This window comes from Syngnathus scovelli, chromosome 21 (genome assembly GCF_024217435.2).
Source record: "Syngnathus scovelli strain Florida chromosome 21, RoL_Ssco_1.2, whole genome shotgun sequence".
Taxonomy (NCBI): domain Eukaryota; kingdom Metazoa; phylum Chordata; class Actinopteri; order Syngnathiformes; family Syngnathidae; genus Syngnathus; species Syngnathus scovelli.
Window position 1 is genome coordinate 3,528,811 of NC_090867.1, and position 17,008 is coordinate 3,545,818.

General features: G+C 48.6%; 1 protein-coding gene across 5 annotated transcripts; it reads left to right on the forward strand.

Annotated features, from left to right (window-relative positions):
* The first annotated feature begins 52 nt into the window (after positions 1-52).
* On the forward strand, positions 53-15,931 carry pald1a (phosphatase domain containing paladin 1a). Of its 5 annotated transcripts, none has more exons than XR_007489183.2 (21): positions 53-72; positions 273-443; positions 3,909-4,094; positions 4,340-4,442; positions 5,290-5,469; positions 5,555-5,719; positions 5,949-6,109; positions 6,179-6,254; positions 6,339-6,493; positions 6,577-6,679; positions 6,751-6,855; positions 7,008-7,103; positions 7,171-7,305; positions 8,093-8,209; positions 8,349-8,528; positions 8,596-8,793; positions 8,859-8,999; positions 9,074-9,145; positions 9,649-9,789; positions 12,274-12,439; positions 12,872-13,006. XR_007489183.2 is itself a non-coding variant. In XM_049758744.2 (20 exons), the coding sequence occupies exons 2-20, from the start codon at positions 3,922-3,924 to the stop codon at positions 15,485-15,487; spliced, it is 2,622 nt and encodes an 873-aa protein (XP_049614701.1). In that variant the 5' UTR covers positions 273-443; positions 3,909-3,921; the 3' UTR covers positions 15,488-15,931. The 5 variants fall into 5 exon arrangements, 3 of the variants coding, with proteins under 3 accessions (XP_049614701.1, XP_049614702.1, XP_049614703.1); XR_007489184.2 differs by lacking the exon at positions 12,274-12,439 and adding an exon at positions 10,486-10,558 and having other exon boundaries at positions 55-72; positions 12,872-13,021; XM_049758744.2 differs by lacking the exons at positions 53-72; positions 12,274-12,439 and adding an exon at positions 15,323-15,931 and having other exon boundaries at positions 12,872-13,027.
* The last annotated feature ends 1,077 nt before the right edge of the window (positions 15,932-17,008 follow it).

Genomic DNA, 17,008 nt, shown 5'->3' on the forward strand with positions numbered 1-17,008 from the left:
TGTTTTTGTTTCCAATTTCACAGTTAAGTTGTTGTTCGTGCGCCCTCCAGTGGACAAAACAAATTATTACAGGTACTTTTCTTGAAAAATTGCAGTTCACGTTTCGTTGATGTTCTTTCCCCACTATTTCAATATGTGCCGAACATTTAAATAACCGCTTTTCTTCTTCTTTCAGCATTGCAAGCATGCGTTATAATGTAATGAAGTTAATATTTTGCTTGAAGTTGTCGTTAATCAGACTTTTCTCCCCTGGCTTTTTTGCACATGCGCAGTTCGACGCCATTATCCCTTGTGGAAGCTCTTGTCCAACTCCCCGAGAAAGAAGGGGGGCGGCAGCGTGACGAGAGAAAAGGGAGCCACCGGCTCCATCCTGTTCCCGGTTCCCCTCGACCCCCGAACGGCTCGTTTTTGGACCCTTTTTGTCGCCTCTCGAAGCTGCAATAGTGAGTTCGCGTCTTGTTCAAAGTTTTTTGATGGGGGTAAGCGCTTGGTTTCGTGGGCTGCGGCTCATTTCTCTCCTCGTCCTCCGTCGTTTTCGTGTCTCGCCACGAAGATGCTAACTTTAGCCTTTCCCAGTTAACTCAAGTTGTTTAGAACCGTTCAAAAGAAACAACCCACAGCGTTTTCTTGTCACTAAAGTGCGGATAAAGGAGGACACCCATGTGTTTTGGGGCACCCCAACCCCACTCACCAGCATTGGGAAAAATGAAGAGCATAAAATATATAATAAATCAGTATATACATACATAAACCAAACCAAATTCAATAATGATCAAGGATAATGATAGAAAAAAAATAATTAAAACCATATTGCCACGCCCCCCACCGTCAACCCAGCGCCTCTTCTGTGTTTTGAATAATTGTCTTTTGTCTAGAATAGTTCCAAAATACTCCAGTTGAACTTCCATGCAAATTTAGCAAAAATCTTAGTAGGAATTTGCTGTCGCCTCACATCGAGCAATATTGTTTAATTTGTCCAACGTCCATATTCCCATGCCAGCGAGGACGAGGCAGAAGAATTAAGTGCCCTGCCACGAGAGGGCACATACTGTGCTTGTTGTGCTCTGGGTATGGAAACAAGCGTTCCCACGCCCTCGTCTTTGGTGGCACAGCTGTTTGAAAAAGGACAAAGAGAACTTCAAGTGTTGTTTCCAAACATCTGCAGCTGAAACGGGCCCCTCCTGGCATGATCAACGAATCCCAGCCAGTTTGGGGCAGCGGCTTAAAGCCGACTTATTTGCTCAGCTGTGAGTGCTGTTTGCCTGCCGCTCGGCACGTGTTAAGCGTTAATGAATGGACTGATTAGACCCTCGTAGCCACTTTGGCTTACGTGATGTCCTCCGCATGCGGTCGTCAGACCCTGTCTCGTTTGCCTGCTGTCTGATGGTTTCATTCAGGGATGGCAAAAAAAGTGCTCAGGGTTCTCCTCAGTTCCTCCCTATGAAACCAAGACAAGTTTGTGAGCCACTGCTTCAATGGTGTCTGGAGAGTCTTGTTAAAGGGTCTGTGGCGCACAAGTGCGTGTGGGAGACAGCGTGTCGCCAGAAGGCTGTGCTTGTCGCCATTGGACGACAGCGAAGGAGGCGATGAGTAAGCCGCGCGTCCGGCTCCGCCCCCGCATCCTCTTTTTACACTGCGGCGCATGCTTGCTCCTCGCCGCGTTGCACTGCCTGCACGGTAGAACAGAAAAAAAAAAAAAATTGCCGTTGACGGGATGCGGGACGGCATCCTGACCTGCCTGGCGTGCCGTGAGCGGGCGCGTACTGATTGATTTGCGCGCATCGAAGGGACGCCAGCCGAGATGTGCGACTGAGACCGACGTTTTTTGGGGACGGCAACTGAGGCGTTGTTGTCATCGTTTCTCCAACGGTGGACTCAGGAGCTGAGCGTTAGGTACTTCATCCCCGACACAGGCCTCACTCAAACTGAAGATCTGACTCATAGAAGTTCCTGACGGTGTCATGCAGCGACGGGTCAACTTTTGGGTCAAATGGGTTGGTAGTAGTTATTTGAAAACAGCGTGAAAACAATAAATTTTTTCGTCTTTGTCTCTGACGTTGAAATGTTGCACGGGAATCGTCTTTGTGTCCCAATATTTACAGAGCCGACTGTCGATCTGCCCTTGCTGACCAGCCTGGGCTGTAACTTGCCCCAAGTCACATTCCATCTTGGGTCCGATGTGGCCATCCTGCGCCAACTCGCTCGAGTCGAGACAAGCCAACGTACGGCTTAAACCTCGCCGACCGCAGGCGGTGGCTGTTGCGCGCAGAATGTTGCAGTCGGTCGAGGGGGCCAAAAACCTGGAATGACTGCAACTCAGTCTTCCACTGAAATAAATTACAGACGACCGTTTAAAATGTAGAACTGCAAAATCTTTTTTTTAGTCGCTTGTCACTGGGCGGAAGCGTGACCGCAGGATTGCTCATGTTCATAGTACTAGCACACTTTTTCCTCTTTCTGCCAAGCAATCGAATTTGTTTGCAAAATAGCGTTTTGATGCCCAGAACTTGGGAACAATGCATTGAAGGGTTCTCTACGGTACAGAGGAAGTCTGAGCTCATTTCCCTGCCGCATCCATTTTGGAGCGCAGGAAGTGGCAATGTCCTGCGCTGACACGTGTGCGCAACCTCAAAGAGGATGTTGCAAAGCTTCCTCTCAAGGTGCGCCTCCTCTCGAATGGTGTCATGCCTTCGGCAATTTGAAATGCGCTCGTTTCAAATGGCAAAAAATTTGGGAGACGTCCCAAACTGTTCCACGTTTCTGTCCGTAGAAGCAGGGCATCCTTTCTCGGGCCGGCGACAGCCAGATGCATCCTGCAGCTGCAGGCTCCTTCCTGCCTCACGCCACTTTTGTCCCCAAGACGATGGCACGCCGAGGTCGGGACGCCGGTGGAATTTCAATGGGCCTCCCCTGAATGGGCCCGCACTGGCAGGAGCGTCGGGTCGGTCGCCATGGTTTTCTTCCACCCGTAGCGCGCTTTGCATTCAAAAGGGGCAGGCATCCAGAGTACGGCTCGCCGCACAGCTGAGTTTTCTTGGGGTGGGTGGGGTGTATTCTTCATGTCCTTTCAAAATAGCCAGTGTCTGTGTTTATGTATTTAAATGAAATGATGGCTGCTGGGAGCAAGGTCTCGTACAGCCAACGTGACTTGGGCGTTAGCCATCTGGCCACCAGATGCACTGCTCCACCGTGCTGTCTTCCTTTTCGTCTTTTTGTGAAAGGGACGGATGGACGGGGCATTGGTGGCTGTCCGTCGTCCCGCGTGGGCTGGAGGACGAACTTTGCAAAGGCTTTGGCTTGTTTGCTTTTTTTGTACTTGCGGTAGGCTAAATCTAAATTAGAGGCTGGAGATGCTTTTGGTATGTGGTGAGGATTCAAATAGATTTGGCTATATTTGGCATTACTTGACTTGCCATTATGGAACTGGTGGACTGAAATATTTACTTGAGGATGGGACTATTTCTGGGAATTGGGACCATACCTTAGGGAAAAGGGGTTTCTTGTGAACTTGAAGGTCCACTTGGCTCAGAAAACAACAGAGGAGAGCAGCGGCGGCTCACCCAGCACTCGACTTCACATCCAGTCTCGAGCCTTCGTCCAAAAGTAGACCTCACAGACACGTCCGCCCATGTCCCTCTTGTTGATAGACTCCATCGGTTTTGCTTTCAATCCGCGGTTGCACGCTATGGCCTGAAGAATGTAAAAAAATAAAAAAAATTGGTCACACCAAAGTGCAGTTTCCAGAGTTAAATCGAAGCCAAACCGATAATTTGATGTAAATCCTGTTTTGCTGAACACTACGCCTGTCCACAGGATCAGGCTTTGGGCATTTTCTTTTCTTTTTTTTTTTTTTTGGTGTCAATAGTTGTACTTCCTGTTTGTGAGTGTGCTTGCTTTGTGCCCCGCAGCCACGGGCGGAGCATGGGTACGACTGCCAGCGCAGCTCCGCCGCCGTCGCCGCTTGAAAGTGTCCTCAGCAACGGGATGGCCGACGGCAGGCCGTCGCTCGGCATGAGCCCCTTTCACACCGCCGGCGTGCACAACAACAAGGCCAAGTCCATTATCACCAACAAGGTCGCACCCGTGCTCATCACGTAAGTTCCTCCTCGAATACGTCTTCTGTGGATTGGCTTTCGATCCCCTTTGATCACCACGGAAGGATTTTGAGAGCCTAGACACCACCCCACCCCACCCCTTCCCCCTGGGTCATCTCATTTGTCAGTGTAGGCTTTGTAAACGTTGACTGGTAATTGAATTGACTCCTCACACCATGCTGCCGCTGTGTGTGTGTGTGTGTGCGTGCGTGTGTGTGTGTGTGCGTGTGTGTATGTATGTGCAGGTATAACTGCAAGCAGGAATTTCAGATTCACGATGACATCCACAAGAGCAACTACAAAGTGGGACGGCTATCGGACGCCATGCCCGAGCATTACCTGGTGCAGGTACTACGCAGGAACCACATACACACGCACACACACACACACACACACACACACACACACACACACACACACACACACACACACACACATATGGAAAGGCATGCAGCGTGGCGCAAGCACATTGTCATGCGGCGTTTTATGAGGCAATGGGGGTGGATTGTATCAGGAAGGCGTGGTGTCGCTTTTCTCAGGATTTTGATGTGCCCCCTCACTCACTTGCTTGCTCACCTTGATACTTGATCTTTCATGGCATCTTTTCGCACTTGCAGTTTGCTTTTTATCCACCCATCAAAGATGGCAATTGTCTTTTGTTATTTTCAACCTCAAAAGATATGCAATTGTTTGTCCAAACTGCTCTCTGATAAGAAAAAAAAAAAATCCTCCCAGCATGCAAGCAGTGACATAAATAGCATTTTTGCGCACATTCAAAACCAAGCACTTGACACCAATTAACGCGTTTCCTACCCTGTAATCTCTTGGGCATCAGTGCCAATGTGAATGACGACGATGGCGCATTTGACCGTTGTGATGGATTTCCTTGCCAATAAAGCAAAAGCCATGTCCTTTTTGCTGCAGTTTGAAATGAGAAACCACTAGATAGCAGCAGACACTAGACAACTGTTTGCCAACATGGCACAATTTTGATGGGAAATTTCATAGCGCACCACCAAACACCACCAAGAAATGAAGTGACGCGAAGAAACAGCGGAGCTTTTATGCTATTTTGACTCTTTTCATCCAGCTTCTATTCTGCTTAAGTTCCAATTCTGAACCATTCACACTCACAAGCACACCTCTGGAGAGCCGAGTGGGAAGGACGTGTGTTTATTGTGCCCTTTTCTGCCAGGGTGAGTTCTTCATGGTGCAGGACGTCTACAGCAAAGTGGACGTCCTCAGCACGACTGGCTCCTTCGGAGCGCCCAACGTCCGGAGGGTGAAGGGATCGTACCCGCTCTACGGGATGGGTCAGCCCAGCCTGAACGGATTCAAGCGGGTCTTGCAGATGCTCCAAACGCAAGGACATGAGGTCTTTGGTGCTTTTGGAGCATGTAGGTGGCGTTTGAATTCTGCTCCTCTGATGTTTCTTGTCCTTTGTTTCCCCGGCCTGCCAGGAGGTTGTTTTTGTCTGCGTGCGAGAAGAGCCGGTGGTCTTCCTGCACAAGGGCGACGACTTTGTCCCGTACACTCCCAGGAGGAAGGAGAACCTCCATGAGAATCTCCACGGACTGGAAAAGGAGGAGCCGGTGGAAATGCTGGAGCTTACCATCAGGAAGGAGGTGACTTGGACTTGGGCTTGGCTTCTTTTGTTTGGCATGATGACACGTGTTAAAAACTAAACAAAACAAAATTACAAGTGAAACAGAGGTAAAGAAAAATATTGAAATTGGAAATTGAATTTTTGTTAAAAAAAACAAAGCATTTAAGGTCACCTCCCCCTGTCAGTCAACGTTGTTTTTTTTTGTATAGTCGTAAAGTGCTCTTTTTATCTTTCGTCCTTTCTGTTAGCTGCACGACTTTGCCAAGCTGAACGAAAACATCTACTACGTCTACAACGACATTGAGTACCTGAAAGGTGAGCCTCAGAAGATGACGATCACATGCGAGGAGGACATCCACGTGACGGAGGAGGTTTACAAGCGGCCCGTGTTCACCATGCCGGCCTACAGGTGCTCGCCGCTCTTCTTCGGCCGTCGCTCGGCAACCGCTAACCGCATTTGTGCTCGTCTTCTTTGCAGCTATTACAGATTACCGCTACCTGTCGAAGGAGCGCCTTTGGAAGAAGACTTTGATGCTTTTGTCAACATCCTCAGGGTGAGCCCAACTAGCCTTGTTAAGCATTAGTCAGGTTCGATAACTATTGTCGTCCCTTCGTCTATCTATCTGTCGCCCTCCCAGGAGAGTCCCTGCTTGTCCCTGCAACGCGACACGTCACCCATGCCGCCCGCGCTGCTCTTCAGCTGCCAGGTGGGCGTCGGCCGCACCAACTTGGCCATGATCCTGGGCGCCCTGGCCATCAACCGCCTCCAGGGCAACATGCGTCCCCCGTCTCCGTAAGGGCTCATTAGCCATTATTAGTCCGTATTTGTTGAAAACGTAAACTTTTTATTGTCATACTACAATTGTGTCCTTGTAGAATTGTGGAGCCGGCGGAGGCCCTTCCGGAGGCCAGACCGGTTTTCCGCATCATCCAGTCTCTGGTTGCCAGGCTGCCAAATGGACAGCAAATTCTCGAAGAGGTGAATTCCTCTCACCGGATTCAATTCAGGGATGGTGCAACGGTGACGCCTCTGTGTGTTTGCGTCATCAGGTGGACCAGGCCATTGAGCTGTGTTCGCAAATGCACAACATCAAAGAAGCAATATACGAGAACAAAAGTAAGCTGGAGGGCCTCGGAGATGATTATCAGAGCCAGGTTGGTGCTTTTCTCTGTTCCTACCTGGGAGTCTCCTCCTTGGTGAATTGTACATTCACAACCAAGGCAAAATAAAAATTAAATTAGCTGCATTAGATTTTTTTAAATTGAGAATGAAGCCTGACAAATGTTCTTCCTGTGTTGCATGTCAGGGAAATAGCACCAAAGAGTACTTCCTCAGCAGAACCCGGCAGAGCTTGGAGCGCTACTTCTACCTGATTGTGTTTAACGCATACCTCCACGAACAGGTGGGTGTCTTCAACGAGCGCTCGCTCACTCCCGGCCGGTCGCTAAAGCCGCGTGTCGCCATTGCAGTATCCCCAGGCCTTCGTTTCCAACTTCAGCCAGTGGATGTGCCGCCACACTTGGCTCTACCGCCTGCTGGCCCGGATGGACCTTTCTGAGTTATCGGCGTCGCCCGAGCTGGTCACCAGAGGAGCCCGTGTACTGGTGAGCCTCCGCTGAGGGACTATTGGGGAATATTTCCCCAAAATAAGCATTTTTCAAATAATTATTTAACGCGAGAAATGTCTTAGAAAAAATAATTTTACATTAAAAAGTCTTTTTTTTTTTATATTTACCGTATTTATTCTAATTATCGCCCATATTTTATTAATTGCCCAGTGTGTGTTAGCGATGACATGAATAAAAAACATTGATACCTCTAATTATCGCCCATGCTGCTAAAACTTCCCCCCAAAACTTAAGTTTTCCTCCCCGACTGCGTGCCGACGTCATTGCGCAAGTTTAAATATGACTGATTTGACAGCACGTTGAATGTCCCTTTTAAATAGTTTTTCTCCATAAACTACGATAGAATTACACTCGTCACTCAGCTACAATGTCCTCACTCAATTACGTTATTGGGGCGTGCGCTCGAACAAGACGATCGCAATAACATGACGTGCGCAACATGTGATGTGCGACGGTAACGTGTCGCATCGATGGAGCGTCAATTGACGCACCCCGCTGTTAGAGGTAGATCAAAACAGCCGCTGTTCTAGTGTTAAGAACACCAGTGAGATGCAGGTATTGCATACTACATAAGGAAAATACACATTATCGCCCATTTCAGTACCCGCTGGCGATCGGACAAAAAGTGTTCTCTATTAATCGCCCACCCCCCATGTTGGACATAAACCTTCTCTAATTATCGCCCTGGGCGATAATTAGAATAAATACGGGAGGGTTTTTTTTTCCAGTTGACCATGAAACTGCACGTTTGTTTGTTGTGCAGGTGGCTGGCGAGTATTTAGCACCCGACGTCCTGAGCACCGCCAAGGAGATGAAGGCGCTCAACTTCAGACGCGTGTCCAAGATGCCCGTGTACGGAATGGCGCAGCCCACGTCCGAGGTGGGGCGCAAACCCCGCCCCAACTTTACTTTTTATTTTTTCCTTTTGAACAAATTGTCTATTCTTGATTGCTGTATTTTTCCCGTTGATTCCCCGCTCGAAACAAAAGTTCTTGTTTTTTTCGTGCGTGTGTGCGCAGGCGGCTGGAGCCGTGCTGGCTCACCTGATGGACGAAAAGCGCAAGCACAGCCGCGTTCTGTGGGTCAACCTGCAGGAGGAGCTGCTTGTCGAAGCCAACGGGCAGATCTTCACCCCCAGGGAGCCCTCGCGCTTGGATCAGCACATTGCCGTCCCGGCGTCAGACCCGCTCGTCATTGAGGTCAGGAGGAAACATTTTCAGGGAATAACATTGCTGCATATGCCAACTCACTTGTTCTGGACCTTAGAAGCTGGAGGCGTCCCTGAAGGACGAGATCTTGCGAGCCCAGAAGTGGTTAGAGGTGACTCTGGAGCAGGAGAAGCAGATGAAGATGTTCAAGAGCGTCCTGACGGCACAAGAGGTCTTGGTGCAGCACAAGAAGGCCACGCCAGCCCTCAGCTACAAGCGCATCCCTCTGCCCGACTGCGCCGCCCCTCAAGAGGAGGTAGCTGCTAACACTTTGATCCACAAAACCCCTTTGACAAACCGAGTTACTCAACGATCATGCAGGATTTTGACAAGCTTCTGGACGCCATGAAGAGCTCGCTGGCCGAGGACTCGCGCTCGGCCTTCGTCTTCAACTGCTCCAACGGCAAAGGCAGGACCACCACGGCCATGGTGCTGTCCGTGCTCACTCTGTGGCACTTCAACGTACGGCACGCCGCTCGCTCTCACCTGACCGCACGATGAATTGGACCAAGACGGCCGTTTCTTGTTGCCCGCAGGGCTTTCCAGAGTTTCCCGAAGACGAAATCGTGAGTGTCCCTGATGCCAAGTATACCAAAGGGGAATTTCAGGTAGGTTGTCAGACACACACTTTTTTCCCCAGCTGATAATAAATGTCTGGATAGTCACATGTAAAAATACATTAAATATATATACATATACCTTTTTTCCCCCCCATCTTTCCATGTCAACTTTTCCAAAGTAGTTTTACTTAGTTTTAGTCCAAACACAAAAGAAGTCCACTTTATTTTTGTTTTGTTTTTTTGGTCTCTATGATTATTTCTGTGTTGATGCGGTAACACATTGGGGAAAAAGATAATTTCCCTGAGTGTTTACTTTCTGCTGTGCCTTGATGAAAGCAATTAATCTTGAATACAGCTTCTGGAAGTGTGGCCGGTTGCCATGGAACAACATATTTTGTCACCCCCCCCCCAAAGTTTTGTGCAGTTGCCTCAAGTTGCCACAAGATGACCCCAAAGTCACGTTCGCCTTTGAATGGTCCTCCAGAGTGCTTCAAAACGCCCCCCTCCCCCCATCCCTGGTGTAAGACGTTATCATTGTTTTTTCTTGACAGGTGGTGATGCAGCTGGTGCGTCTGCTCCCCGACGGCCACCGGATGAAGCGGGAGGTGGACATGGCCCTGGACTCTGTGTCTGAGACCATGACGCCCATGCACTACCACCTGAGAGAGATCATCATCTGCACCTACAGACAGGTGGGGGGCCGCACTTGACACCTCAAAAGGAACTTCCAGACGTGCACAGTCCATCCGTCACAACATTCAAAATAAACTCAAATATTTCTCAAACGCGAGTGCACTCACCGTTGGTGCCCCCGAGAGGGGGCCGGGGAGCCTGCTGTGCTCCTTTTTTCCCCCCTACCTCACATGAATGAGAGGAATGTAGGCACGAGTGGCCGAGCGTGGAAAAATTGATCATGATGTAATTTAATGGGAGCCACTTGGATGAATTGGAGCCAAGAGAAGCAGCGGAGGAAATGAAATGTTCCTCAATATCCGTCACAGGATTTTCAGATAGCTCATCTGTTGCTTTCTTGCTTGTTGTAAAGAAAATGCCCTGACAAAATGCAAGTCTCGATTAACAATCGGCGAAGATTTGTACTCCCGTTTGGTTCCGACCGTTTTTCTTATTCCAAGCTAACAAAGCTGAAGGAGAACAAAAGGAGCTTATGGCAGACAAGCTCTGCTTTATGCTTTTTGGAACAATGTCATCATTGCGCCTCCGCGCACCATCAGCTGCTGCTGCAGAGGTCGGAGGCACCCGGACCCGCTCGGCAGGCCGTCAATGGCCCTTATTGTCTTCGGCCAATGTCTGTCACTCGGCGATTTTGCGTGGAAAAGGATCCTCTGCGGCGCTCGCAAAGGTCAACTGCTTGCAACTTTCATTTTCAGAGTCGATAGGAAAGGGACAGCGGGGTGTGAGATGCTGAATGGAATGATTCATCGAAGCCAGCGTGGTCGAATGGTGAGCTGGTCTAATTTCAGACTTGGATGGTTCAATCAATTATTCGACTATAAAATACGTAGGTTGAAGCCAATTAAATCTCTGCAACTGTATTTATCTTGGACTTTGCTGCTGACACAAATGAGCTAGCAGAGTTCAAATCCGAGTCGAGATGAGGCCGGATTTGTCCGGAGGACATGCGATGGCACTGCCCCTCCCCCCTTTTCCTCTTTGCTTGGAAGCAGAGGCAGGCCAGGTGCTAAACAGTGCCAGATGTTGGCGGAAGAGAGGGAAACCGCACTCCGCCTCCCAGCCCACCTCCTCCACTTTGCCAGTGGTTGGAAAAGATGCATTTTTACTCTGAGACCCGAAAGCTTCAGAGGGGCCCACTCAAGGGGCTTTGCTGTAAATCTCTGCACTGCCAACCAGCCGTAACCCCCGCATGGGGCACATGTGGCACTCAGGAGGCCAATCGCGGTCATTGGTTGCCCGTGATCGTCGACATTGCCATTTCACCGATGACTTTGACACTGGCATCACTTTTGTCTGTCTTCCATCATGTCAGTCAAACGTTTTTCACACGCGACTGACAAAACTGACATGCATAGGCACTTTTTTTTTCTTTCTGAGACTAGTTAAGTTCAACAGAAAAAAATTACAAGTTGCTCAATAGGCAATCGATGGAGGCTTCAATGTCCACAGTTACACGGCACGTGAAAGAATGCATATGCGTATTTTCTCATCACGTGGGTCTTGCCACACATCTCATGCCTCTCCCCCGCTTGGCTGGCTCCTGAAATACACAAATTAAGGACGAACGAGGGCAGATCGCAGTGTGTCCAAAAAGACGGGCCCCAGCGGTTTGCACGGGGGATGGAAAAATATTTGGGGAAAGGGAAGAAGGCCTTGTGAGCGGGTTCTCCAAGGGGAATCCGGGAGACGTCTCCTGGAAAGATGGAGGATGGGAGTGCAAGCAGAGTCGAATGCTTCCCAGGAACGTGCACGTTTTCTTAGCTCTTTAACATTACGTGCCACTGTCTGTGGGATGACTTTAATGCGAAGGAACTTGACATTTGCCACAAACTAAAAACACCCCGGGACTGACTCTTGTCCAAAGTCTTGCAGTAGCTGTCTCATTGTTCTTTCGTCCCAATTGTGAGCGATCGAGCTCACGTCCTCGCCCTCCTGCCGACTTTGCAAAGTGCCGCGCTCGCCTTGACGTGTGTGCACACGTCCAGCCTAAACAACCCAGTCTGCCCTTTGGCCCGACCTTCCGCAGCGCCCCAGGGTGAGCTTTTAGTCGTCCTCGCGCACTTCTGTTTTCTGTCCAATTGACACAAGAAGCACGTCGGAACTTATTCAAACATTTTGTTTAGCTGCCGAATTTGCACGAGGACTAAAGATGCACGTAAACGAAATGAATTGCGTGCATCGCGAGGGTCCCAACTGATGATTTTCCAAGCTGTTCCCGAGGCGCTCTTTCACTTGCTTGCACTTCCTTGTCCTTCAGGTACAAGAAGGGGGTGGGGGGAGGCTGCTTTTGCCTGAGGCCTTCCTTAAGCCTGCAATTCTGATACAGCGAGTACCTGCGGGAATTGAATACCGATGGCGAAAAAGAGGAATTTGCAGGCAGCAGTCCACTCTCCAGACCCTTTTGCTCTTTGTCCAGACATTGAAAATGCATCCATGATACACACACACACAAGTCATCATGAGGATTTTTTCTTTTTGTGCAGCGTTTGAGCCAACATTCAAGCTATGCATTCTCCCGGGGGTCATGACGCACGAGACTTAACAGAGTCGTAACCGCAAGAGTACAGACTTGCATTAATTTGCTGCTCTTCTACACGATGCGGTTTCCAGCCAGCCAGCCAGCTCCAAGAAATCCACCTCCACTTGCGGGTGATTTCACAGTGACGATGTGGCTGGAAAAAGACAGATGAGCGCAATCTGTAGAAGCCATTAGCATGGAGGCGGCGGCTGCTCGCTCCTGAAGCCAGATGATATCTGTTTTGTCAAATGTTAGCTGCAAGTTTGATTGTTTCTTGTTCTACAAATAAGGCTCCAAAAATGTCTGCCCTGCGAAAACTGCAAACTTCAGTCTGCAAATTCAAATCAAGTCTGACTGGATTCCTCCACCCCTGATTTGCTTAACAATGGAACAGAGATGGATTTTTGACAATGCTGTCAAAAGATATCCCCCTCGCCTCCACATCCTAATTCAGTATAGCCGTGGATTTTGCTCTTGCTTCTCAGATGCGCTATTTGAAAATGCCAAATTTGTCTCATTGGAGAGAAAACCATGTTTGCAAACGAGGCTTTGTTTTTCCCCAGATCAAAGGTGGCAAATCGAAGAAGGAGTGCCATCAGCTCCTGCTGAAGAGCCTCCAGTATATGGAGCGCTACATTTACCTCATCCTCTTCAACACTTACCTGCACCTGGAGAAGAAGGACTCCTGGCAGCGCTCCTTTGCGCTCTGGATGGAGCAGGTAATTGCCATTGTTGTTAGTTCACATGGAGGGGAGGGGGGGGCAGTGGGTAAACTCTTCCTCGACATAAAAAAACCTCAATGACCTAAGTCAATATTGCATATTGCATATGCCAAACGGCGAATGTGCATGGGTCTTTATTTATTCAAAGTGGGGAAAGCGGACCAACAAATACGAGCTCTTTGTTGTGATTCTGCCAGAAAGTCCCCGGGAAACGCGGGCCACAGCAAAAGAATGTTTGAAATTCGGCGGCTGAAAATCTCCGCCGCCTTTTTGTCCTTGTTGGGGCGGAATGAAAGCAGGGCGGAATTCCAAAATGGAATGGAATAATCAGTGAGAAAACAGTTGTCAGAAAAATGTACTCGCTCAATGGAGGCATATCCTTCCTGTTATGAATATTAAATACGCGCTCGGCGTCTCAAAAAATGTGCTCGCTCACGTTGAGAACCCGCACGGAAGATTGCGTAGCAAAGCCTTCCCGTTCTCCCCGCTCTGTTCAAAAGTGACACGTGACAAAGGAAAGGATACCATGAAACATTTCCTTCCTTTGCAAACAACAGCACCATTGGTGTCACCGCAGGGGTCCGTCTCGACAATCCTTCCCAATGTCATTGAGTGAAGGGAGAACAGACGAGCGCGAGACCTCATCTAGGTGACATTACCGTGACATTTACGGACGTCGCCTTCATCGGGAAGCCACGCTGTAGCACATTTTAAAAATGAACCTAAAGCTCAGCGGATCTTCATTTTCACTGATGGTCAACACAGTGGCAGCCAGCCAGCTTGGCAGCCAGCCCCTGGGGAAAAAATAAAAATAAAAGCTTAGGCAACGCTTAACTTTCTGTCACCCTGAGCTGTCATCAGCGTGGCCAACGTGTGGAGTGGCCTACATGCTGCTGAGCCTGGCGCCTTCCCCAACCAATCACGGCTAAATGGCTCACGGGCATGATCGTTAGCCTGTCACCAGTGACCGTGGCGGGATCGTCCATGACAAGTCCCAAGTGTCAGGGGTGGCGGCGGGGGGTCTTCATCGCCACACAGACACACATTGTTACGCAAGCTGCTCTCTTTGATGGCCGGTGACTGGCCGGCCCCCAACATGGCCTGGCTCTAATTTAATAGCAGCCCTGAAGGCAGGAGCCCATTATTCACAGTCACATGGTGGTGACACACATGAATTCTCTGACATATGAAGCCCCATGCATGACATGGGGGCAAGATTGTATTTTGTGGCCCCATGCACTGTCCTGCGGCTCATAAAGGTGAACTCAAAATTTTTTGTTGCAATTTTAACAATAGTTATGGACACTCGCACATTGGCGGGTTAGGATTTGTGAAGTCATATTTTGGGGGAAGTTCTGTCTGAGATGGTGAGTGTACCCCAGGGCTCTTCTACGGAGCCTTTAACTTTCCCCATGGTTATTATTGACTCGCCCAACAATCTGTTTTGAATGCCACAGTGTGTTTATCACATAATTTATTTAATGAAAGACGTCTCACAAATTCATACAAACAAAATTCAGAATTAGTTTTATCAAGATGAACTTTTTCCTACTAAGAAATCTTATGGTATGCTCTGTCAGAGATTTTTTTCTTCAAGGGTGAAATTGGACGCCGCGCTTTTTAAATAGATTGATTGGAATCATTTTCCTCACTCACTTGCATCTATCCCATTCTTTCCATCACTCATCCATTTTAACTTGCATCAAACCATTCTATGCTTGAAGAGAAAAAGAAATCCATCGCCCTTCTTTGCTTCTATGCCCATTTTTTTGGGGGGACAACATTTTTCATGTGACTTCTTTTAATCTCATCCAATATATTGTGTTTGTTCCTGCTACCATGTGCTTCTAAGCACCCTCCAAACATTTTTCTTTCCCAGTTTGTACTTTGACTTTCTTCTGTCTGATGTACAGTTTGTGCCTGCATGCGTCGCATATTTGTTTCAATGTCTAAAACCAATCAGTTGGCTGCATGTTGATGTATGACGCGTACATCTTCTCGCTTAATCTTGCACACGCTGCTCTGTTTGGCACGGGCCTTTTGTTTTAGCCCTCGCTGATTGTGGGGATTATGCTCCTTTTGGATCCGCAATGTACTGAGCATACATTTCCTTGGGGTTACTAGTATGGCAGAGGTTTTTTGTCCTTGTGTTGGCTCCTCATCTCAAGGGGCTGTTCCAGAAGAAGAAAAATAAAGCTACGTGCTACATTGCAGTGATGCAAGGCCACATAAACGGCCCCAACATTTTTGTGTCCTTGGATTCATCGAGGTCCCGTGTGGTCTCGTCGGCAGGTGGCCTCCAGGGCGGGAGTCTATGACGTCCTCAACCGGCTGAGCTTCTGCGAGTTCAAGAACCCGCCGGACCGCGCCTCGCCGGACCAGCTGGCCCGGCTGCGCTGGCGCTGGCAGCAGCAGAACCTCCGTCCGGAACTTCCTTTCCGAGGGCATTTCCTTTGAGGGGAAGCGCGCCGGCACGTGGACTCGAGTCTCTGTTTGAATGGCGTGTGATTTGACAAACCTTGACTTAAATGGTAAAGGCGTGGGAGGCAGATGCAATGTGGCGCAGCGTGACTTGACACCGTCCCGGCGGTGTACTAACTTGCTGCCCAAACCTTTGCCAGGGTTTTGATTGTTTACAGTCTTAGCAGATGGAACTTACTTAGTTGCTCATCAAACTTACTTTCTCTTTGAGCTTTTCTCACCATAGTCCTTGTCAGTTTTTCCTCACAAGATTTGGACTTGTCAAGTTCGGACTTTGTTCTTGAACGACTTTGTGTTATTTCTTTTCCTATGATGACTTCTTTTCAGAATACTTTGACTTGAGTCTTAGAAAATGACAACTTATTTCCTATTTACTAAACTGTATTTTTTCGCATAAAATTAAAACTTTTGTTCTCTGCATGTTATGACTTAAGTGCTTTATTCTCATTTAAAAAATAGCAGATGACCATTTCATTCCCGTGAGAGTTTGACTTTATTCTCATTGAATGACAGTAATTCTTTCTCGTGATATTATCTGTCCTCATGTTTTTCCTTTTTTTTGTATTTTTTTTGCGGCCTCCCTGGCGACTTATCGCCTGCTAATCTGGTAGTGCGTGTATCTCGCCGTCTCATTTCTTGACGCGAGGAGGCAGACAAATGTGGCTTTGTCACCCCCGGCTCGACAGGCTCGGCACTGGCGTCTTGGCTCGGCCTTAATGAGGAGCTTAGCCGGATCAAACGCCCTAATCTGGCCGGCTCGGCTTTTTCATGTGGACGAATCTCCGTCCCAAAGTGTCCCCCGGCGAGCTCTTTGAAAGTCGGATACCCCGGCTCGCTTCCCATCTTGTCTTATCTCGGCAGTGAGGAAGTTGTCCTGGGGCGAGGGGGTGAAGGTGGGCGGTATGTTATTGCAGCAGAACTCTCAAAGTAATTTTTCCACTTTTTTTACTTGTCATTTTATGATTTGATTCTGGCTGTTTTCAACTTCATTCTCCTCAAATGACAAAGCCTTTTCTCATAATATCCCGATTTGTATAGAATAGATGTGTTTGATGCCACTTTTTTTTTACCAACCGCCGCAGTATAGCACCAAGTGCAAAGGTTTGGGGCGCCTTGGATGCTACGAGGCCCCCTTCCTTCTCTTTGAAAGCTTCTTTGTGATCCGCTACGCTGTGAAACCCGACCCGAAGGTGGTGAAGGGTTTCAAGATTACGGTGGACAATGGGCGCTATTGACAGGGGGGCGGTGGCCGGAGGATGTCACAAAACAGACGGACGGGAGGTGAGAGGCGACGCACGCCAACATTGTTTTCAAAAGACCGTTGTAATCTGAAATTTAAGATGCTCAAATTCACCTATTACACACCTGGCTGCACAAGTTAATGAAAAACCTTTGCCGGATGTGGGAATACCGAAATTCATTCCTTCCCAAGTCAGCGTGTTCTATACGTGCCAAAGTTTATGGCCCACGCAAAAAATATGTCAACACGCCCATAGC

What these genes read in the sequence shown, in the direction of transcription:
- pald1a (XM_049758744.2), top strand. Translation starts at nt 3,922, where the DNA reads ATGGGTACGACTGCCAGCGCAGCTCCGCCGCCGTCGCCGCTTGAAAGT. An exon ending in TTCACCATGCCGGCCTACAG is followed by an intron (nt 6,110 to 6,178) that starts GTGCTCGCCGCT and finishes TCTTCTTTGCAG; the next exon opens with CTATTACAGATTACCGCTAC. An exon ending in GAGATGATTATCAGAGCCAG is followed by an intron (nt 6,856 to 7,007) that starts GTTGGTGCTTTT and finishes GTTGCATGTCAG; the next exon opens with GGAAATAGCACCAAAGAGTA.